The sequence below is a fragment of the Halichoerus grypus genome, chromosome 1 (assembly GCF_964656455.1).
Source record: "Halichoerus grypus chromosome 1, mHalGry1.hap1.1, whole genome shotgun sequence".
NCBI lineage: Eukaryota > Metazoa > Chordata > Mammalia > Carnivora > Phocidae > Halichoerus > Halichoerus grypus.
Window position 1 is genome coordinate 141,736,889 of NC_135712.1, and position 24,461 is coordinate 141,761,349.

General features: G+C 37.1%; 1 protein-coding gene across 21 annotated transcripts in view; it reads left to right on the forward strand.

The window, feature by feature from the left end:
• The window catches only part of RBMS3 (RNA binding motif single stranded interacting protein 3), a 1,332,425-nt gene that overhangs the window by 1,197,667 nt on the left and 110,297 nt on the right, over nt 1–24,461 (forward strand). For 12 of the 21 annotated variants that reach the window (XM_078072625.1, XM_078072633.1, XM_078072638.1 and 9 more), the window contains 2 exons: nt 9,080–9,118; nt 12,599–12,645. In XM_078072625.1, coding sequence (XP_077928751.1) covers nt 9,080–9,118; nt 12,599–12,645 — 86 coding nt within the window. The remainder of the gene's footprint in view (nt 1–9,079; nt 9,119–12,598; nt 12,646–24,461) is intronic. The other 9 variants (XM_078072632.1, XM_078072641.1, XM_078072644.1 and 6 more) reach the window with 1 other exon arrangement.

Consider the following 24,461-nt stretch of genomic DNA (forward strand, 5'->3'; position numbering starts at 1 on the left):
CTAAGGAATACTATTCCCGAGTAAGGAACAAGTTTTAGATGAGACATGATGATATATTATATCTCGAAGACATTTTATTTGAGTGCATTTCTATTTGCCTAAAGACACAAGCCTTTGGGTATAGGGATACAGTACATGCACTTCCTAATACCAGGGGGTACCATTCACACAAACCAGATGTAAATTGTGTTCCTTACTGTAGTGAAATAGTGTAGCTCTACCTGGACATGTGCATTTGAAAACCTTTAAGAGGTGGAATAAACTGACAGAATATACTTTAATTTCCTTAAATTAGGTCTCATTAAGGCACCCACAAAATCCACTATTAGTGAGCTGAGAGCTAAGGTTATCAGTTTTATCACAGCCAACTTAAGCTAAGTGATCTGTTACAACCTACAACCCAGATAATATGTTGTCTATTTTCAGACCTGAAATCAACTTGTTTTCAGTGATGGATGAAAACTTCCCCTGTGCTGTAAAGTTTCATAACTCTTGTCCATTCACAGCTACTATTAATAAAAATTCTCTTCAGTGCCAGTAAGTGAATGAAAGCCTGCAAAGATCATGTGGGAGAATGGGATTTCTCATACTGTAACGAAGTCCATAGCCAAGTGCAGACAAAGTTGATAAACTTGATTCCAAACATCCAGCTTCCTCCTCATAGTGCCTCAAGGTATTAGGAGTAATTATTTATTCTGACTAAATCCACTTATGATTGAGACAAAGATGCCTTTTTAGATTTCTGAGTAGATAGATAGCCATACTCAATAACAAAATAAGACATCCTATTTTCCCACTCAAGATAAACGTTTCCTTTGAGGGCTATGTCTTAATTTTTATGTTTGCTTTTGTTTTTATTTTTCTGAAAGAAAATGAGTACACACAGAATTGGCATCATAATTCTGAATTTCAACTGTGTCTCCATCACTATAATCCCCAGTACTCTTGTTGTCATAAAGCCTTTGCTTCTTCCATGACTGATACTTTATGCTGTGTCCCCAGGACATAATGAGGTGCAAGGAATGCCCCTTGCCCTGAATGTGTATTAGAAATGTTCAGACACAGTGAGAACCCCTCTATCTCCTTGTGTTTCCTATTCGCTTTCTCACTTTCTCAATATATGACTACTTTTTGTAGAAACGATCTTTCTAAGAGAAGAATTCTGTTCGAAATAGATTTTTAAAAATGAAGAAGCAGTTTAAACAAAAAGCATCCAGTCAGTCGATGAGCACTTACTGATGTACCGTATGTGGGAGGAACCAGACTGGACATAATGGACATGACGTAAACATACAGACAGATTCTCCCACCCCTTTGGAACCTAAAATGGCAAAGATCTTCTCTGTCTGTAAAGTAGGCAATTAAATGATGGGTAAGATATAATTTAGTATCGCGCAAGTGCAATCACTGACTGTGACTATCTCCATACCACTATAGCACAGTGAAAGAAAATGAAAGCCAACAAAAAATAATAAAAATAACAAAAGTAGCAGCCACAAGAATGTCAGTGCACACTTGTCTTGTTACTAACCATTAACTGTTTGATTGATCGTGTTTGTTTTTCGGGGTAGGTAACTGAGAAACTGATTTATATGCATTTACAAACCAGAAAAATCACCCCCGAGTTGAAAAGCCCCACCTTGTTCCTTGTCCAGTAGAGGCCCCTATGCCCTTGGGCATGGAGTGGCACAGAGAATAATATTTAGAGGACCAACTGGAGCTTGGGTTGATAGAGTAAATCTTGCGTCCTTCTCTAATGTACCTAGTGAGAATAATAATACTTTCTGAATTTTAAGGAATCGTGTGTGCCAGCATCTGTGATGTGCTCAGTATTGTTTGCTGTTCTTCATATTTTATCAGACAGTCTACTTTTGTGGTTAGGGGGCAAACTTGAGCATTTCAATCACAAATCCACAGCTTTTGAGCTGAGTGACAAACCTTGGGCAAGTTTTTCAGTTTCCTCATCAGTAGAATGAGAATGGCTAAAAGGGCATATTTAGTGATTGGAAGGATTAAATGAAGCAGTGAGGGTAAAGCACTGAGCACGGTTCCTGGAAAACTATAATCACTCCAGTATTAACCATTATTATAACTCTCATAATATCATCAACACAACTCAGGGTTTGTTAATCTGAAAGCCAGCTTTGCTATGTGTTTCTTATGACTCAAATGCTTAAGTCCTTGGTTTCCAATTTCATGTCATGTCTATTTATTTTCCAAATGGGGATTATTTTTAATGATACAACATCTGTTTGAAAGGAAATCTGCTACCAGTATCATTTCTCCTGCTGAATTTTTGACTTATTTAATAAAATATACTATACAACAAGTAGAAATTAATTTATTTTCACTTTGACCCACATTTTATTAAAGGTTTTAAAAGATCACATTCCAAATCATCATCTGCATTCCAAGCATTAGGTAGCACTGAAACGTTAGGTGGTGTTCAAATTTCTAGCCACTTTTCTCTTGAAGGTCATGTAATCATAAAAGCCAAGAGCTGGCAAGGAGAGAGGGACTTGGATGGAGAAAAAAAGAAAGAAAAGTGAAAGAAAACATGGACTATTGCTAGATACCAAGGAAAAGATTGAGCCACTATTGAGAATTGATGAATTATATAGCTGAACAGAATATTTTGTTGAGTTTATGAAAACATTTCGCTATCACTAGCTGTTACCAATGTTGCTGTACAGAACATGCTTTGAGACATTCTTAGCAGTGAGGAAGACAAGATGCGACCTAACCATGTGGCCCTCTTACTTTCAATTGGCTCTGTTTGGAATAGTGCACCCAGCTCACAAACTCTTTGAACAGTCACCAGTCAACATCCTTCTTATTAAGTATAAGAAGAACTTGACAAGGCCCAGAAATACATCATTTCTATTAGCTTTGGAGCCATATTGACTGCAATTTAATTTTATAATACTGAACATTAGAAAATTTATGTTTCAGAGATATGGAATTGAAGTATTGCCCCAATGAACCATTAGAAATAAAAAATACTTTAAGGAAAATAATACGTCTAAAGAATTATTTCAAAACTTAGCTGTAAAAGGATGTAGATTCACATTATCTTTGAACATATTCCATAAAGGTAGAAAAATCATCTATATAGTTCACAATTTCCTTTGGGTATATCACGATGCTTGGCATTTAATTGTCCAATTATTTTCTTTAATGGGACCTTGGAAAAAATTAAGATGTATCTAATAACATTGCCAGGTTCTGCAAATAGTTCTTTTAACCTTGAACTGAAAAAGAGTCTTTACATATATGGTCTTAAAAAAGAGCTGTTATGGTGCATTACAGCACTTGCAGTTGAATTTGTTAGCCAGCCCACCAAATGTACTCTTAATTTATTTCATGTGCTTTACTGGCAATTTAGAGAGCAGGCTCAAGGTGAATGACACCCATAATCTCAAAAAGTCTTCCCATTGGCACAAGAACTTGAATGCTCAGTAGTTTAACATGGAAACTTTCTTACTCAATTAAGTGTTCTTATTTTAAAGCTACTGGGTCCATATTTTCTAATCTATGATCACTAAAGATAAGAAGCAAATCTTGTAAATTCCTGTAGTGGTGTAACTTTGGATATGTTGCATGTGATGATGAGCTCCAGTCATCTGCCTAGTCCCCATTCTCAAAAAAGAGGATGGGAAAACATACTTATGTTCTTGGGGAGGAGGTTGGGGTATGGGCTTTAGGAGGTGCTGAAGGATGGGAAGATTATATCAAGAATTATAAGGAGAAAGGCTGATGCTTGATCTCCATGTTCTCTGATTCCCTGGCAACTAAGTGGGGAATCAACCAACTGAGAGATTTCTGGAGTTGTTGGCACTGTCCTGACAATCTCAGCCTGCCACGAGACTCAGAATTGTCCCCATCAGTATTTAAGCCGCAGCTTACAACCTCCACGTAGCATCAAACTGCACCTGGGACCTGGGAGAATATGAATCAACTTAGTCAGATACCTGGAACTCCCACCTATCCAGTTGCACAGGCTCACTCTGGTAGCAACCTCAGCATTTTATATTTTTCACCTTACTTACTGTGTTATGGTGGGGTTTAACAGTATATACACTACATCATTGACTCTATGACACCATCAATTAAAGATGAAATATTATTCTAAATATCACTGAAAAGAGGAGAAAGTTTCCAAACTCAAATGCCATCAATTATCACGCAAGCCCCAATTTCACAGACAGGAAGATGTGAAACACACACACACACACACACACACACACACACACACACACACAACGTCTTGGAGTCTTTGAAGTTAGTCATTCAGATTGAGAAAAACACAGAAGTTCCTACATAAAATATGATAATGTTCTCTTGCCTCTTTTATGATGATCAATCAAGGCTTAATTTAACTTTGGTTTTAATGACAAACTCAGACTGGAGCTTTGTAAACTTTAGCCAGCCACATCATACCTTTCCTTCTGTTTCCCTTTTGACAATGATTTCTTTGTGCAGCCATTAGCTTTCTCAGCCATCCAGCCTTAATTCTGTCTGCATCTTTTTGTCTTGTCCTTCTTTATTGCTATATAAGGGAGAAGTTTTCTGCCTGACTAGAATGCTTTAGTAAAAGCCAAGCAGGACAAATACTATGATGACATAGTCTATAAACAAGAGCATGACTCCCCTTGATGTTCTTTCCCCAAACATAGAGAGGTGAATTTTCTCTATTCTCTGCCTGTCTTTGCTATTTTTTAAGTGATAAATCTCCTGCATTCCCTTTGCTTGATTTCTGACAAACCTCTGAAGATGTCAAAATGACTTTTCACAATCTTCTCTGCACTCTGAGTCAATAACTTGGATAAGAGGGGCCTCCAGGTTTTCTAGCTACCTCTAGTTTCTCCTAGGCTCCTGCTCATGATTTAGTTCAGGTACACTGGCTTCCCTGCTGCATCGGGAAGGTCTCTCAGCAATCCCAACTCTTCCCCCCTCTCTACTCACCAAGCAAGGACTGAGACATTTCCTATATCACAAGAGCAATCCTCACTGCACAGTGGTGTGGCTGATGGATGGGAAGGGAGTTGCAAGCAGAGGCAGGAAAGGGTATCTCTGCCAAAGGATATTAGTAAACACACAAACCAGAAATGATAACTTGAAAAAAGACACTGACCATACATTCAATTTACTAATTTAACTTCTCAGTAAATGTGTGGAATCTAGTACAGATGCTTGAGTTTGAGACCAAGATTCAGGAATCACTGAGACATAAATAATAGTTGCGATTGGAAAGGGAATGTCATCACAGTACAGAAGGAGAGAAGAGGAAGGCAAACCCGGGCCCTGAGCACCGGCAGGCATCTCAAAGGCAGGGGGAGCAAGTAACATCAAAGGAGAAATTGCTCTCTGAGGTCAGAAGAAAACTAGGCTCACAGGGAACCCAAGGGAAAGGAATGTTGAAAGAAGAAGAAAATCACTCGTCAAATGATGCAAACTAATCAAATATGATTTGAAATAAATATCTTCCTTAGATTTAGAAGTTATGAAAATAGGGAATGTAGTATGAGCCATTGCACAGGTTGGTGGGCATAGTTCACGGAACTATTGACAGGACATTTCTGTTTGATCCCAGGACCAGGCAGTATAATCTCCCTTTGGTAGACTTTGGCAATGTCCTCATCGACAGTCTCATTTGTCCCTCATCTTCTCTTTCGGAGAGGGACTGGCTGCACATAACCTGGGGAACATCCCTTGAGCAGGTGAGAGCAGACACCTGCTTTATATAGTTGACTGCCTCTGCCTGGGGAAACACACTCTTCAGTCATCATCTGACCACACCAGAGACATTGCTGGCAAAACCCTACCACTAGCCCCATTTTCTCACATCCCCTTTCAGCAAGTGCTATGATACCCTGCCTGCAAATTTGCCCTGAACATATTGTTTCCTAGAATTAGTTCCTTTTTTTTTTTTTTTAAACAGGAAAGAGGTTTAAAATCCTTTCTTAGGCCAAAAACCTTACTTGGTATTGATCATTTTATGGTTTTCTGGCAAGTTTTATTGGTTCCTCTGAAGATCTTGGGTATCCACACTTCTTTTTTTTTTTTAATTTTTTATTGTTATGTTAATCACCATACATTACATCGTTAGTTTTTGATGTAGTGTTCCATGATTCATTGTTTGTGTATAACACCCAGTGCAGAACGTGCCCTCTTTAATACCCATCACCAGGCTAACCCATCCTCCCAACCCCCTCCCCTCTAGAACCCTCAGTTTGTTTTTCAGAGTCCATCGTCTCTCATGGTTCGTCTCCCTCTCTGATTTCCCCCCCTTTGTTCTTCCCCTTCTGCTATCTTCTTCTTTTTTTTTTTAACATATAATGTATTATTTGTTTCAGAGGTACAGATCTGTGATTCAACAGTCTTGCACAATTCACAGCACTCACCATAGCACATACCCTCCCCAATGTCTATCATCCAGCCACCCCATCCCTCCCACCCCCCACCACTCCAGCAACCCTCAGTTTGTTTCCTGAGATTAAGAATTCCTCATATCAGTGAGGTTATATGATACATGTCTTTCTCTGATTGACTTATTTTGCTCAGCATAACACCCTCCAGTTCCATCCACGTCGTTGCAAATGGCAAGATCTCATTCCTTTTGATGGCTGCATAATATTCCATTGTATATATATACCACATCTTCTTTAACCATTCATCTGTCGATGGACATCTTGGCTCTTTCCACAGTTTGGCTATTGTGGGTATCCACACTTCTCCTATCACCTATGAAATCCTAAGTTTCTCAGCCAGTATGGCCATTTGGATTTATGAATTCTTCCTAGTTTCCATCACTAGAATCACTGTATCATTAACTCCAAATTTTCAGGATCTATTCATAACCTCCTGCCCATTCTCACATCGATCCTTCTGGCTGTAGCAATTCTCATTCCATCCCAGATCTTCCATACTCTACTGACCTAGCAAAGCTCAATGCTTCCTGACATTTGCAAGCTTACTCCTGAACCAGGCCTCTCATCTCTATTACTTTTACAAATGATATGCCTTTTGTTTTTCCTCCTGAATTTAAAAATTAAAAACAAGTCATAGAAGCTATAATGTGCCTCTTTAAACCAAAGGGATTTTAAAAGTAATTCTAACTATATGCAACTTAAGAAAGTCAGGAAAAATATAGGAAAGGAAAAAAATCATTTACAGTTATAACACTCTAATATTTTGACATTTAACATTGTTGAAATTATTTTCTTGTTCTATTTCTAGTCAGAGATTTTTTTTTTTAATTTTTAAAATTTGTATTTTTTGGCCCTTATCCTACACATAATTTTGTGTCAGGATTTCTTCACTAAAGGACATGTTTTCTAAAGAGAAATACTGGGAAATAAATATAAACAAAGTTAAGTGAGGTTTCTCTACAGTGGCAGGACTTAAACATTTATAACACATTATAATTTTCAAGCCCTTTTACCCATATCACCTCTAAAGTCACCTTATTTTATTTATAGGGTTTTTAACAGTTATAAATATTGTTAAAATTGGTTGCAATAAATAAACTCTTTCAAGATAATATCCAGAAAATTAGATTATCCTTTTTTTCTTTGGTTTCCTGAACTCATCTCGTACTAATTCAGTACACAATATTTACTGAAATATATATTTACTCTGTATGTACTAAAGTGTTGCCTTAAATCTGGTTGTAGAAAATTGGAAATTCTTGTGATTATTCATTTTTACTCATACAATTAAGATGCATCATCTGTCAAGGCAGAAGTTAGAAAAAAGAGAAATGTTACACTAAAACATCGATGTCTCAATTTCCCAGGAATTACAGTGTAGATCTGTCTGTAAAGTTTTTTGCCTCAAACTCTTTGGTCCACATTTACATGACAGTATAAAAATAGTTTCAAAAATGATAAAATCAATTCCATCAGCCTATCTTCTCTTCGGCTTTGTTATAGTCAATGATGCTCGGCTCCTCCAATAAGACCAAGCATTCCAGTCCAGAAGATCTTTCTGAAGCATTAATGCCTAATGCCTACCCCCCACCTAGCACATTTTAAGCAGTACTTTCATGATTATTACCTCTTCATTTAACCTATTAATAATCATTTAATTTTATGAATATCAAATATCTAGCTCCTGAGACAAACAGATGTGTCTCTGTGAAATCCCTATATCTATTGAAAATAATTAGATACCTACTCCAGTAAACTGTATTTTAAAATTTCTTCTAAAATATTTAGCTCTTGGGGCGCCTGGGTGGCTCAGTTGGTTAAGCGACTGCCTTCGGCTCAGGTCATGATCCTGGAGTCCCGGGATCGAGTCCCGCATCGGGCTCCCTGCTCAGCAGGGAGTCTACTTCTCCCTCTGACCCTCCCCCCTCTCATGTGCTCTCTCTCGCCTCTCATCCTCTCTCAAATAAATAAATAAAATCTTTAAAAAAAAATAAAATATTTAGCTCTTATAGTATAGATTCTGTCTGGGAGGACTAGAAATACCTTATTATGGCTGAAATACTAAGCAAAAACTTAAGAGGCTGCAGGAAAATGACAAAAATGCCCCCTTTTGTTTTAAATAAATTGCAAATGCTTCCAATACTCAAATAACGTAAACTTGAAAAATGGAAAATATTTGTGAATCTAATAAGCTCTTTTGAAAGAGAGAGACAGGATTAAACATCACTTTCCTACATATGTGGTGTGACATTTTTGTTTTGTTCCAAGTTATTTTACTTTTTGTGTGACTCTGGAGTTTGTAAACATGCCATAAAATTTGGTAATTACATAATGATGATTTCATGGTTCTCAGTATAAAGGTGGCTAGACAGGGCAGCAAAATTGATTTTCTTTTTTACCTTTGTGGAAAGAAACAAAAGGAAATTGAATGCAAAATCTACATTAAGACTATATTAGAATTATAGCTCAACGATCTGTTACACATGAAATGAAAACCAGGTAGAGCCAAGTACTAGTTATTGTGCTACAGTATTCAGCCAGTGGGTTAAGTTCAAACAACTCTTTGTTTAACCCATGCCTTGTTTTGTTACTCATAATGTTCCAAATGCATATGACCTGAAACTATCTCTTGTCTCCTCTTGCCAAAGGTACTCAGAGGCAGGACTGTCCCTAGGCAAAATCATGAAGTAGGTGAATCTTGTGTTCATTCCCTACCCTTTTGCAATGACAATCTCATCTTAGATTCTCTCCACCTTCCTGTCCCCAAGTGCCTACTCCAGTTGCTCATCGCTCTGGATTGACCCTCTGTTTTCCAGGGGGCTCATGCTGTTTCTTGTTGTCCAATCCCTCTTTGATTGTATAATTTCCCTGCTCAAAAAATGTTCAGAGGCTCCCCCAGAGGAGCCAGGCAATCAATGTTCTCCCTCCTTTTCTTTTGAGTCTTAATTCCCACTGCCCCCTCACCACAATGTTCTACTGCAAGTGAATCACCCACCTTGCCCTTTTTATTTCTATATCTTTTCCATACTATTCCTCTTTGTCTGAGCTGGCCTCTATCTCTCATCTCCATCTATGGAAATCCTAATCATCTTTCAAGTTTCCACTCATCCGTATGTCCTCCACATGGCTTCCCTGATCATCCCCAGCCTCTCTCCTCACACCTCATCTATACCACTCATATGGCACTTACCACATGTTGCTTTGTATTATAATATTTATGTATGTGTCTTGTCTCCAGGCACTGTGCTGGGCGCTTTACAAACGTAATCTCATTTAAATTTCACAACAATCAAATGAGGTAGGTATTACTAAATCATTTAACAGTTGAGGAAACTGAGGTTCAAACAGGTTAAATAATTTGCCCAAGGTCACACTGCTAGAATGGAACAGAGATAAGACTTGAACCCAGGTCCAAAACATATATTCTTTCCACAAAACCATACTGCCATCTATTTAGTTCTTTTCCATCTTCTGAAAGATGAAATAGAGGTTTAAGATGTGGGAAGAAGCAAATTTAGGCTTTCCGATTATCACATGTATATTCAACAAAAAGGTAGAGTTTATTGATAATTACTATGTTGCTAGCTAGAGCTGATGTGATTTGTTATCTATAATCCATAAGGAATTAAAATAAAATGTGAGAGAAAAAAAATCCTTACCTAAAGTTGCCAGAACAAATAAACACGGCATAAGAAGAGAATGTTCAAGACAATTGATAATTCAAGAAAGGCTAAATAGCATTGATCTCTGAGCACTATTGAAAAATAAGTACAAGGAAAAGAAGAAAACATGAGGTTGATTAGGAAAGGCTTCCTATAAGTCCCCTATGATCTAAACAATCTGCAGTGGTTAGGAGGCTGAAGGTATGACTTCTTCCTAAATCTCTCAAAAACAAACAATAATTCTATTGAATATAAAGCCCATCTTTTTTCTTCTGCCTCTGGTGTGACGTCTTGAATAAGTTAGGGGAAAGAAGATTAGCATTTCTAAGACAGAAATCTCATCCCCAATGTACAACTTTTACAACTGCCCTCTCCAATAGCCAGCCACAACCATGGATTATGAGCTGTACCCTGGACAGGTCCATTCTGGGGAGTCTTCAGCCTAGAGCCAGCCTCCCATTGGTCACATGGCAGAGGCCCCTTCTTGGGAAGAATTTAGACTTAGAATCTCTTTGTGTGTGTGTGTGTCTGTGTATGTCTGTGTTTTAAAGATTTATTTATTTATTTGAGAGAGAGCATGAGTGGGAGGGGCAGAGGGAGAGGGAGAGAGAATCTCAAGCAGACTCCATAATGAGCATGAGCCCCACTCAGGGGCCCAATCATAACCTGAGCCAAAACCAAGAGTTGGACACTTAACTGACTGTGCCAACCAGGCACCCCAGGATCTCTTTTGTGTTTTGGCACTACTACATTTGCTTCTCATTTTCCAATCCCCCAGCTTGTCATATTATCAGTTGCATATTTCTTTAACATGAGTGAGATGCAGTTATCATTAAATGTATTTTCAGTGCACCTCTATTAACTTCTGACAGGCATCTCAACTTTGCTTGCAAACTCCCTTCCAATTTATGTATGCTCCCAGTATGCTGATCCCATTCATATATGGCTCTACACTTTTGTTCTTTATACCAGTCTTAATAACAATTTTAAAACTGGGAAAAATAATGCATGTAATCTAAGCTTGAATATAGCAGGGCATACTGGACTTCAGGCCCTATCTTGGAAAGCCTGAGAATTTCCATTTCAGTTATGTGTGAAAGCTGAGTAATTCAATGATCCCAACAGGAAAACTACCTTCACCTATACTGAAACTCAAAACACAAAATCTCCTTTTTCTTTTCTCTAAAGTTTCTATGATTTTTCTTGTCTTCTACAAAAGTCCTCAAAGCTAATTCATTTTCTTCTTTTTCTTTTGAAATAATTATAGATTCATGGGAAATTGCAAGAGAAATGTACAAGGAGGCCCTGTGTACCCTTCACCCCATTTTTCCAATTGTTATATCTTAACATAATTATAGTGCACTATCGAGGCCAGGAAATTGACATCAGTCTGATTCACTTTTAAATTTCAAAAAAGAAAGAAAAATGTCGAACCTGATGACAACCTACTCAGTTTTGACTTTCATTCTACATTCTGTTTCTACTCACAAGCAGTAATCAGACTGACAGTGTTGGAAACAAAGGGTGGTATGCCCATACACCCACAGAGAAAATTCTCCCACATTGCTGGAGACGATCATCAGTTCTCATGCAGACCCTAGGTTAGTGTCATAGGTGGTGGAAGGGAGCCTCAGAAGATGTGGGCTGGAATCTGATTCTGCCTCCAAATGTGGACCTTGAGCAAGTCACTTGACCTCTCCAAGCTTCAGTGTCTTCATCTACAAAATGGAGAAACTGTTTCTCCTGCCTACTTCATAGGGTTGTTGTGAGGATCAAATGTGATGATGTGTATGAAGGAGAAGATAGGCTGTGAATTAACAGTCATGAAGTTTATTATTCTTTTCTGGAACTACTGTCTGTTACAGAAGTTTAGTTTTTCAAAGATGATTTTATTTTAAGAAACAGAACAGACCCACCTCCTTATTAGCTACAAGGCCTAGAATTTCCATTATGTGTAAATGACCTTGCCTTACTACCACTCTTAGTAGGACAGGTTCTAGCAATATATTGGACAAGCACTCTGTGAGTCATTATCTGCATACCCCGAGGCATACGATCTATTTTAAAATAAATATTTATTAACATTTTCTTCTGAAAGGTCGAATGCATTTTAAGTAGCTTTTATTTTTATCCTGACCACACATTTATTCTTGCTTTTTTTTTTCAGCCATGAGATTTATAATAGGTGCTCTTGACAATATTGAGAAATTATAAGGATACCAGATTAGACAGCGGATGGTTTATGAAGTAGAAATGGAAATCATCCAAACTGCATTGTTCCTTGGTTTGTCTGGATATATAATATAAACTCCTAATTCGCTGGTGGATTCTGATGTGTGGGTAGTAAAAATGCTAGTCTTGGCAGTAAGGGTGGAAAAATGTGTAGGGTAAAATAAACTTAAATCATGAAAAGTAAAGATAAAAGTATTTGTGTGTACTGAATATTTTGGGCACCAAGATAAAAGTGTTAAGATTTGTTTTCTCCTCTTTCCTCCCTGTATACAGGCTGGCATGGCTCTGACCTATGACCCCACAGCCGCCATACAGAATGGGTAAGTAGACTACATTTTCTCTATTTTAATTGCTAAGGTATCTTTGATCTCTGGAATCAGTACTGAAGAAAAATGTTCAAAAATGTCTTTCTTTTGTTTTAAATCCTTAAACAAAAACTTTAAACCAAACATTTCTCACCATTGTATTTTTTTTCTTCCCATATATGACTCTGACTTCATAGCATCTTCCATGTCCTCTATTCCCTCATGTTCTCTACCCACATAAGTCTCCCTCCCTCATGCTGTCTTTATCTCTCCCTTAGAAAGAGTAAGGAATAAGATATGAAGAGGGAGCATAGATAGAGCTAGGCTAGAAGACGTATCTGTGTGTCTCTGGGATCAGAGTGTTGCCCTGCTGATAACTCTAGAGTTTAGCTTACAAAGATTTTAGTGTTTTCTCAGTTCATTTCAACATGAATAATGCTTCTGCTGTTTTCTTCTGGCTATCAGGAAGGCAATGGACAGAGTCAAGTTAGAAACTTGGTGATTGTGTCTTCACTATTTTATTTATTTAATTTAATTTAATTTTTTTTATTTTTTGGGGGGGGAAGAAGCAAAGGGGGGGAGGAATCTTAAGCATGCTCCTTGCCCAGCACAGAGCCCAATGTAGGGCTCAATCTCACAACCCTGAGATCATGACCTGAACCGAAATCAAGAGTCAGATGCTTAACCGACTGAAGCACCCAGACACCCCTCACTCTTCATTTTACTAATCATCTGGAAATTTATAGCCTCTTACTTAAAATAAGTAAGAATAGCCTAGGATTCTTCCTTTGAGGAACAAGACTTAAACTACATGACCTGACCTCTCAAAAATTCTGTGATTCTGAATATCTTTGGTTGAAACTTTCTTCTCAGTTTCCAATCCCTTCTCTTTGCTTTGACTGTCCTGCAATTGACAATAATTATTCTTTAGTTCGTTGGTTATTTTATTTTCATAGCCTTCCATCTTGGATTTCTCCATGGTTTTCAGTTTTCTTACAGTCTCATTAAAGAATTAATCAGAATGAAGACCTCATTTAAGATCGATGTAGAGGGATAAAAAGATGCAAACTCTATTTTCTATTTGGTCAGCTGCCTCTAATGAAAATCTGTGGGATAGCAGAAATATTTAAATATCTCCTATTCTTAGAGTTATTCATTTAGGCAGTGATTTATTCATTCATTCAAACAATATCCAACGAGTCTGCCAAGCACTTTGCTATGCTCTACAGATTTAAAAAACATTATGTGAGACAAGATCTTTGCCTTCAAGGAACTCATAGTCTATCCTTCCATAAAAGAGTAAACATGGATGGTAGGCTAGGGAAGGAGTCTAGTCCTTTCTCCCTTGCTGATTAAAACTTCTCTCCAAGAGCAAAAATTAAGGATTTATCCAGTAAGGATGTTCTTATTTCCAACAAGGCACTATAAACTTGCTGGGTAAAAGGAAGGAAAGAAATGGAGAACAAAATCTTCAAGAATCACATTGTATAGTTGGGGAAATAAAATAATTAACTCAAAAGGTATGAAACAAGGCATTATATGCTAAGTGACAGTGACAGAAAATAGGTGTTATAATGGAAGGGAATAGCGTATTGAACACATACTATGTACCAAGTACTTTGTATTTGTAACTTAAGGTGCTTGAGAGCAGAGCCAAATACATGTAAAAATACATGTAGTTACAATTAGAAATGTATATACATAAATGGAAAATAGAAATAATAATTGAATGAATACCTATATGTTCACTAAGTAGCTTCAATGAGTGCTAATATTTTACATACTGTGTATGTATGTATGTATTAATCTGTAATATTTATCTATATATCTATTATAAATTCCTTCTTACCCAAGGCTCTATGTGAAGGATTAGAAATGCAGCAGTGATCTAGGCCTGGACTGCAGTGAGAGAATGATGCCTTCTTATGCATCGCTTTAGGCAGTCGTCTTTCCGATGCATAATCTAAAATCTGACTGTCTTCTCTAAAGACGTAATTTTCCAAGTATTCTTCCTGATTTATCACAAACCTAAAGAGAAAGTAAAAAGAGATTTTGGTTCCTAATCTGAGCCACGAAAAGGGAGCTTTGGGTTAATGCCATGTTAAAGGCTGTGAAGACCGCATGGAACACAGTGAACATTTCTCCCTCTGCATGCCCTCACCTCACATTTCAGCTCACTGCCCATATGCCACATTGAGATTGGCTGCAAGTCCATCTGTGCACCTTAAATCACCCTCTCTATGTCTTTATCTGCACCTTATATTAACAGTGTTATACTCTATCCTTGGAATTATTTGAAGAGTTGCAAAAATGGTTCATCCTCTTTCACTGCCCACATGAATGTTTGTGACAATGAATAGTTCCCTCATGAAACACATTTTCGTTAAGATGCTGAGGATACCCATCTTCTTGATCTTATCATCTGATCTACTCTCACTGATAAAGAACTGTATGCCATCAACCAGTCCCTCTCTTCAAGACCTTCTTGTCCACTGAATATTCCTTTCAGCCTATAGAAATGCTCAAGTCTCTTCCACCTGTCAAGAGGGTAGAAGCAAAACAATTTTCATGCCAGTGACATCACTTCTAGTGACTATACTATTTTAGCCTTCTCTTCACTACTAAACAACTTCAATTGTCTGTACACAGTCTTCCCATATTCTTTTCTAATGAAGCCTATTGAATTATGAAGTCTGGTTTCAAACTTGACGGGAATTTCCTTTGTTAATGTTTCCAATGATCTCCAAATGTATCCATTATAATGGATACCCTTTTAGTTCTTACACCATTTGACATCTTGCCTCGTTTGAGTTGTTATTATTACCATTTATACCTTTTTGGAAATTTCTTATCTCTTGGATCCCACAACTCCATTCCCTGCTGATCCTCCTTACTCTGTACTCTTCCTACTCACTTGGTTTCTTCTGATTCCTCCTCTTTTGCCCATTTATACTAATCTTTCTCAGGGTTTTGTCTTTTTCCTGGTTGATCTCATCCATTCCTCTTGCTTTTGGAACCTAAAGACTCGTGAGCTGACACGGAGTTCATAAGTAGATGCAGGGCACAATAATTATTCTTTGGTTGGTTGGTTATTTTTTTTACCTGTGTTTCTAACTGCTTATTAGGTATTGCTCTTAGATATCTTTGTCTGTCCCAAACTGAGATCATTAACTTCATCAATGTTTCCTAATATAAACCAAACAAATTCAAATGAAAATCAAATGTGAAATTTGCTTCTTTTTTTTTTTTCAATAATTCACTCTAAAGCCATTTAGGCCATTAAACTCCAGATCTCTGGGTTTTTCTCTTTTACAACATTCTTAATGATAAAATTGGTCATTAAGACTTATTCAGTCTGTCTTTGAACTATATTTTCACCCCAGCTCTTGGTCCTTGCCACTGGTTGAGTTTATTCAATCACCTTTCTTACCTGTACTAACCTCTTACCTGTCTCTAATATAGCTCTCCTCCAAAACATTTTCACATTGTTTTTTGAATATATATATTATATATATATTTATATATAATATATATATATATATTTATATATAATATATATATATATATATATTATATTATATGTTATATATATAAACATACATAAAATGTAATCACAGTAATCATCTCCCTGTCTGGTTTAAAGTATTAGGTAGACTTTCCTAACTATAGAACAAAACTCAGACTTCTAAGAATGGCATGCACACACACACATACACAAATAATAATAATAACAACAACAACAACAACAACAACACTCCATGACTTGGTTCCTGAAAATCATATGAACCTTCTGTGAACCTTCTCAGAACATCCCATGCTACTTCATACTTCTGTGTCTTGTTGCTTATGGAATTCTCTCTGCCCAGAGAGAGTGGTGATTTTCTTTCTTCCTTTCTTCTTCTCTCTCTCTTTCCTTCTTTCTGTATTTTTTTAAAAATACTGCTCTCCTTTAAAGGACACAGTCAAGTGATTCCAGGCAGAGCTAGTTACACAGTCATTCGTAAGAGAAACAGTATAAGCAGTAGTTAAGAGTGCATACTCCAGAATCAGCCTGCCAATATGCACATCCAAATTCTGTTATTCACCAGGCTGGGTGAGTTGTTTGTGCTTTAATTTGCTCCTCTGGAAATGGAGATGATAGTAAGACTCTGTAAGGAGTTAAGGAACTCTGTACAATACAATGTGATCGTCAGTGTAAATATTGATGTTATTGTTGCACTATATTTCAAGGTACCATGATACATTTGACAGTCTATTTGCCATGTAGCTATTGACACCATAGTTATTTCCCTGCTGGGCTATTAACTCAGTGAAGGCAGGTTCCATGCTTTATTCATCTTTATAGACTGTTTAACCCAGTATTATAAATGTTAAATCTGAAATAGGAAATGTAACCAATGATACCTTCTTGGCCCCAACAAATTGCCATTAGAGAAACCATTCCTCTTCTCAGCATCAATTTACTCTGTCCCCATATAACACTTTAATTTGCTTCTCTTTAAGTATATAGCCTCCAGTTTCACCCAAAGTGTCCAAACTGCCCATGAATTTATCACATCTTGAGTTAAGAAGGAGTTTTAGAAGGCTCAGATTGTCCATTGTGTTGTTGATAACAAGAAGATAGAAATTTTATATAATGAAATGGAAAGAATAGGAAGATTGTAGTGAATTAATCTTAATCATTTGATACTTCTTCATATAGATGATTTTAAAAATGTGTTGTTCATCTTTGGTTTTATTGTCTTGTATGGTAACATTCTAATAATATGGAATACTAGAACAATAATTTCTAAACCTGTAGGATGTCAAGATAACCACAAATATTTTCTCAACATACTTACTGTCCCTTGGGTTAGCATTACACATGCATCTTGGAGGTGTGGAAGCTGATTTAAAAAACTTACTCAGCATATTAAGGGATCTAACATGAATGTCCATAATAGAGTATGCTACTCCCTGTTCACATTGCTGTATTTGATCTAGCAGGCACCCTAACTCAGGCAGCAATAACCCAGCAGAGTGAGAAATGTTTATTGCTATAGGAAAGAAACTGGTGTCATTTTACATAGAATAATCAGTATCCAAAGATACAGTTGTAACTCACTCTAATCCAGTTAATATTCTTCAACATTGCTTAATGCTCACTAAGTTCAATTCAACATTTTTTTCTTTTGAATATCTATCTATTGCACTGTTTAAAATCATCTTGGTGATGCAAATTTGAAAAGGAAAAATTTTATATTATATCAGAGACAATGAACATGCCCGCAATTCTAATATGAGATACAGTGCAAATAATATTGTGGTAGAAGCACAAAGTACTATGAGATCTATGTATATATTAACTTTTATTTGTATAAAATCTTTCTAAAAGAATACAAAAGAAATGAGGACAGTAGTTCACTGAGGAGGGTCAACCAAGAACTGCAAAGTAGGGAAAAGAGGGAGACTTATTTTTCACTGTTTATATTTTTATATTCTTTTCAAAAAGAAAAGAAAATTAATATCGTAGGACCACAAAGAAGAGGCATTTATGTTCTAATGAGGGATTAGGAAGACTTATTGATGTAGCACTGACATGAACATTTCCTCTTAGAGATGCCCCACATCATAGCTAAAGAACATATTTTATGACCCTGTGGTTTCCCATAAGTGTACTAAGCCCCAGGGTTTTCTGAGTATGTGGCTGGGTTGTAGCTAGTAGCTTAAATTGTGTCAAAAGTTAAATATGTTCAGCATTCCATAACCTCTGCATTAACACAGCAACATGAAATTGAAATAAATACTCCCAAACTGAGCTCAACTTTAGCTAATGAAGAACAAACATTTATAAATACCAACCATGGTGAATCTATCCTGTTTGAACTGAGACAGTAGAAAATGTCAGTTCTGTCGTCTGCTTAAATCTATCCAAATTATTGCTTTCAAAAAAATTAGTTCAATGTCACATCTATCTAAGGCTTTGAAGATTATGGTGAAGAAGTGTCTGGATCACAATGGAAAAATGAAACCTTAGTACTTTTTACTCTAGGCTAACTTACAAGAATAAAAATGCCTATTCTTCTTTCAGAACCGTCTGGCATAAGTCTACAATTTGTTATTACTACTGCCCTATTGCTTTTTTAGCAGTCCAATATGAAATTCCATCACTTTCAAATATGAGTGTGGGAGGTGGGAAATAATCACTCCCCATATTCAAAATCTCATCTTTCCAGTGCCCTTTTCAGTAAGAACTGCTGTGTAAAAGCCTCTTGGATTGTTTTATTTGAATAAAATGTATTTTCTTGGGAGGGGCATGGAAAAAAATGTTTTCTATAGCACTGGTTTGCCAGCTGTTGTATATGGGCATTTGATATTAAGTGATACAGAAACCTTATCTTATTACACTAGGAAATGAATCTAATGTGAAGGATATGGTGGTATTACAATAAAAATGACCAATAACTTATTAATCTTGTGCTATAGTGTTACCCTGAGGATAGTGTTCATGGTTCTGTCTCTAACAATATTGCCTGTGGACATGAAAGACGAGCCAGGACTGTTGATTTCAGTGAGCAAATAGGATTTTGTGTGGTTTTCTTCAGTAAAAAACATTCTACCCTGGGGTTATTGATATATTCATGTTATTTTTATTGTCAATGAAATAAGATTTCACCATATTACTACTGACTGCCAAATCCCCTGAAGATGACTTTCCTGCAGGCGAAGTCATGTCCTATTAGTGACCTAGACTTGCATATTCTGAACTTCTGGAGCCCACTTGCTTTAAGTGCCAGAGAACCAAGTAACTCTTTGCATTCCTTAAAAATATTAAGTTTTTCAAAGGCCAGCTTAGAGTTCTATAGATAGATCATACTAAGTTAACTCTCTTAGCCACTGTGGCATTTGGTGTTTTGTTCAAATGAAATCTCTCCAGAAGCAACTAGTTCATATTCCTAAGGCAAGGTTTCTCATCCTCAACACTACGACATGGTAGACCAGATCATTTTTCGTGTGGGAGCTGCCCTGTATTGTAGAATGTTTAGCAAAATCCCAGACCTCTATCCACTAGATGCCAGTAACAGCCCACACACTGACAACCGAAAATATCTCCAGATCCTGTCACCAAATGTTCCCTGAGGAGCAAAATCACTTCTAGTTTAGGACCACTGGACAAATTATAAAAGGAACACTTATCATGCACATAATACTATGTGAATTTTAGCAAAAAAATTATGTGTGTGTGTGCGTATGTGCATGTGTGTGTCTTAAAAGAGTAAACTATTCCCAGGAAAATGGTTTAAGAATTCATTCCCAGTTTTCTATAATAGCATTTTCAAGGCATAATGCATATATTATGAGATATAAAAACATAAAGTCGCATATTTAGGATTACCTAAGCTTTGTTATTATGGCTAAAATGTTCTGTCAATTTTCTCTTTCCTGTTCCCCAATAATACCTATGCCTAAAGCATCCATTTGGATGTTCTTTTGTTTTGTTTTGTTTTGTTTTGTTTTGTTGTTTTAACGTCATGGCCATGTGGGAGTGTTTTTAAAACCCTAACAGATACATGGCAGGGACTGAGAAGAAGTGGAGGGATTGGGAAACTCATCCTACAGTTCTCTCTCATAGAGCCTGGCCTGATGCATTTTCTTTAGATATGGTACCTCTATGCCTCAGATGCAATAACAGCCTTTCTTGTCATGGTTTAAGCAAGGGTTTCCCTGTAAATTCATCCAGGTTATGTTTGGATTTGGGAAGAGCTTATTTCAGACTACCAGAATTAGGGGATCAAGATGGTGTGCTGAGTCTCTTCTTCCTAGTACATTGTCCATTCTAAATAACTCTGTGACTTGAGTGGCAGTATTGGAACTTGCTGGTAAGGATGAAATATCATTCTTGTGTGCTGGATAGGATTAGAGCAAATAGAAAAAAAATGCATCAAATTTTCCCCCAAGGGTTCCCTTTGTAAGTATCAGTTTAGTTGGCTGGTTTCTTTATGTTTCTTCTCCATTTTCCCCATAAAATTCCTTGTAAACTCTGCCTGTCAATCCAGTTCTCGTTGCCTTCACTTTTAATACTTCAGTTGGTACATTTTGCAAAGTAAACAAGCCACGCTCAAGTGAGATGCATGGTTCACTCCATTGATGGGAGAGGCTGAAACAGGATTTCTAATAGAAGTTAAACCACCACATAGTGAATAAGAAAGACTGTGGAGTGATCATGGAATAGCCGTGGTGGAATGGGGTCATTATGAGCCCCAAATAAGTCTTTTTGTTCACTTCCACAAAGATAAGAGCTGTCAAGGATAAGACCTAAAGGGGATTTTTAAGTGCAAATCATGATTTTTGTAGAAAGGACTCTTTTTCCCTAGTTGCTAGTACTGTTGCATGCTTAGAAAGCAAGCATTGATTAAGCTTCCACTGAACATTTACTAACATGTAATGTTGGCCTCTCTTTGGGTTCTCACCTATCAGCTTTCTACTGGCTCAGGAACCCATCTTCTATGCTCCCACCATCTTGGCATTGGCTGTCCTATACTGAAATCACTACTTATTTCCCTAAGCTTCTTTGCATTCATTTATTCATTCAACCTATGGTTCTTAAGTATCTATTATGTCCTAGGCTCTATTCTAGGCAATAAAGCCAGTGTGTCCTCAATTTTGTCAAAGCTGACATCCAGAGGGAGAAGGTAGTCAATAGTACCTTGTATTAGTCAGCTCCACCGCCATAACAAAATACCATTGTTTAGGTGGTTTTAAACAACGAAAATTATTTTTCTCACAGTTCTGGAGGCTAGAAGTCTAAGATCAAGGTCTGGCTAACTCAGTTTCTGGTGAGGACTCTCTTCCTGGCTGGTAGATGACTGCCTTCGCACTATGTCCTCACCCAGCCTTTCGGAGAGCAAGTTCTCTAGTGTCCCTTCTTATAAGGACACTAATTCTATCAGATTGGGGCCCCACACTGTTGACGTCATTTAACCTTAATTTCTTCTAGAGAGGTTCCATCTCTAAATACAGACACATTGAAAGGAGTTCAACATACGCTTTTTGGAGGGACATGAACATTCAGTCTATAACATATATAAAGAAATTTTTAAAAATCACTACTTTTGATGGTGATAAGAATGATGAAAAAAAATAAATCACAGGAGAAGAATAGAGAGCAAATGGGGTGGAGATGGTGGTTGCTACTTTAGCTACAGACCTCTCTGAAGAAAAGATAAGTAAGTGAGACCAATAATGAGAAAGAGGTAGCCTTAGGGAGATTTGTGGAAATAAGCATTGCAGGTAGAGAGAATTATAAGTTTAGTGGCCCAAGACAGAAGTCAGAATGACAGAATCATGCAACAGAAGAAGATCAGTGTGGCTGGAACCTGGCTGGCTGAGTTAGAGGAGTCGGAGAAAATACTAGAAAGGTAGGTGGTAGCCTGTTTGTGCTAGCCAATGCCAGGAATGAAAATTTTGTTTTCATTGCAATGAAAAGCCATTGGAAGATTTTAGGCTGATTAATGTACAGATAAGATACAATTTAAGTGGCTCAACAGAGACACTCTACTATGTAATGTTTTAGAATCTTACCCATCTTTGGTTCACATAGTAAATGATCGATAATTCTTTTTAAGTGAAAAGATGGATGTTTGCTTACACAGTAATTGATTTGGTTTAGAAGTTGGGTTTATTAGGTATAATCTACATAGAGTATATATTTACTCTTTATAGTGTCCAAACCTGTGAGTTCTGACAAGCACACAGTCATAGAACCACCAGACAATCAAGACAGAACAGTTACATCACTTCCCAAAATTCTGTCATGCATCCTTATAGTCAGTTCCATCCCCCAAACTCAGCCTTCAACCTCCACTGATCTGTATAGTTTCTTCCTTAATAGTTTTGCATTTTTCATGTTGTGATATAAATGGAATTATAAAATATAGAGTCTTTTGAGCCTGACTTCTTTCATTTAGCATAATTCACTTAAGTTTCATCATGTTGAATGTATTGGTAGTTCTTTCCTTACTGCGTAGTAGTGTTCTACTGTACGGATGTACCACAGTTTGTTTATCAATTTAGTTGAAGGATATTTGGCTTGTTTCCCATTTTTGGCAAGTCCAATCAATAAAGCTTCTATAAACATTTGCTTTAAGGTTTTGTGTAAACATAAGGTTTCATTTATCTTGAGTTCATATCAACCACTGGGATTGTTGAGTTATAAGGTATGTGTGTGTTTAACTTCATAAGGAATTGGCAACCTGTTTTCCAAAATGACTATACCATTCTGCATTTCCACCAGCAACAAATGAGAAGCCCACTTTCTCTGAATCCTTGCCAGCACTAGGATTGTCTTCTTTTTTTCTTTTTCTTCTCTCTCTCTCTCTCTTTTTTTTTTTTTTTTGCCATTCTAATATGTATGCAGTCAATATCATTTCTTTTAAACTGCACAACTGTAAACTTAGAGGTCTGATGGGTATGGATAGTAAGGATGTAATGTGTAACAGAGTAACTCTTTCCAGCTGCAATTTTTTAACCAAAAGAGTGTGACCTTATAATCCTTGTTGAGAGCTAGATAAAGTAAATTTAAGACTACAGTCCCCCAATCCCTGCTTGAAGATTTTTCAGACTCTAAGATTAAAGAATTTCCCTCGTTGAATCCTGGAAACCTTGAAATCTAGTTCTCCTACATTCAGGGGTAGTCTTTGTAGAATGCTTCTTTAGAATGGTAACCCATGAGAGTCTCTATTCAAAATATCAGTGACCTCTGAGGGGTGAAGTTTTTGACCCCCAAACTCCAACTTCAGTGATGCTATTAAAAAAAAAATCAAAAGTAGTAGTTGATTTTTGCTAAGAGTACAGCAAAGTGAAATTATGATTTTGTTACCACTGAAACCCATTTTCCCAATCTATCCTCACATCAGTGAAGCAATCCATCAAAGGCAACCTGGTTTTTTCCATTCTGTGGCTGGCCACTCTGGCCTTTTACTTACCAGTGAGACAGGAGGGAAGAAACATGATTTGAAAATCTGACAAATTTGAGCATTGGGTAGCTTGTGAACTCTATAAGGTATAGTGTGAGCATAGATGGCTGTGTCAGTGATTTAAGTACCTAGAAGCTGCCCTTTGAAAGATCTGTAGAAAGATCTGATTTGTGAAACCCTGATCTTGCCCAGTATCATTTTATAATTGTTCGACGAAGGGCTCTGAAAGACTCAGAAACTCAGTGCTTTTCACTGAGTCTACAGGAGTACATATCACAGAGCTCGAGAATCTCCTTGATTGAATCCAGAAAATACTCCTATCCCCAGCTAGACACAAATCACAAATTATCCACTTCCTCCTCTTTTCAGGAAGAAAATATTTAGCTTAGAGTCCACGGACTTCTGCCTAGCACAAATCATATAGAAACTCTCTAGGAGCTGACCCTATTCTCTTAAATGAAGAGATAAATGCAATTTGTGTACACGTAACATTGGCCACCTATATAAAGCTTGTTGCTATCATTTTGCCTTTCCCTCAAAGAGCTTTAGCATTGCCTAAAAAAAAAGAAGAAAAGAAAAACGAAGAAAAAAATAATGCTCATGGCTTTTCTGCCCCTGTTGGTTAAACATCCTATTACACTCACCTGGCATAAGAGATTTTGTGCAGCCAATTTTATAAGATGACTCAAAGTTGTCATTTTGTTCAGAACGATTTATTTCTCTTAGTGGCATCAAATGCTATAAATCTCCTGGATGCTCCTGTTCACAGTTGGTGGAAAAACACGAGGATGGACTCTGTCTTTCCCAGAGGTGCTTGGTAGCATTTGATTAGCAGCCAGGCATGCAGCAGCTTCATGAATCGTCTTTTTTTTGTTT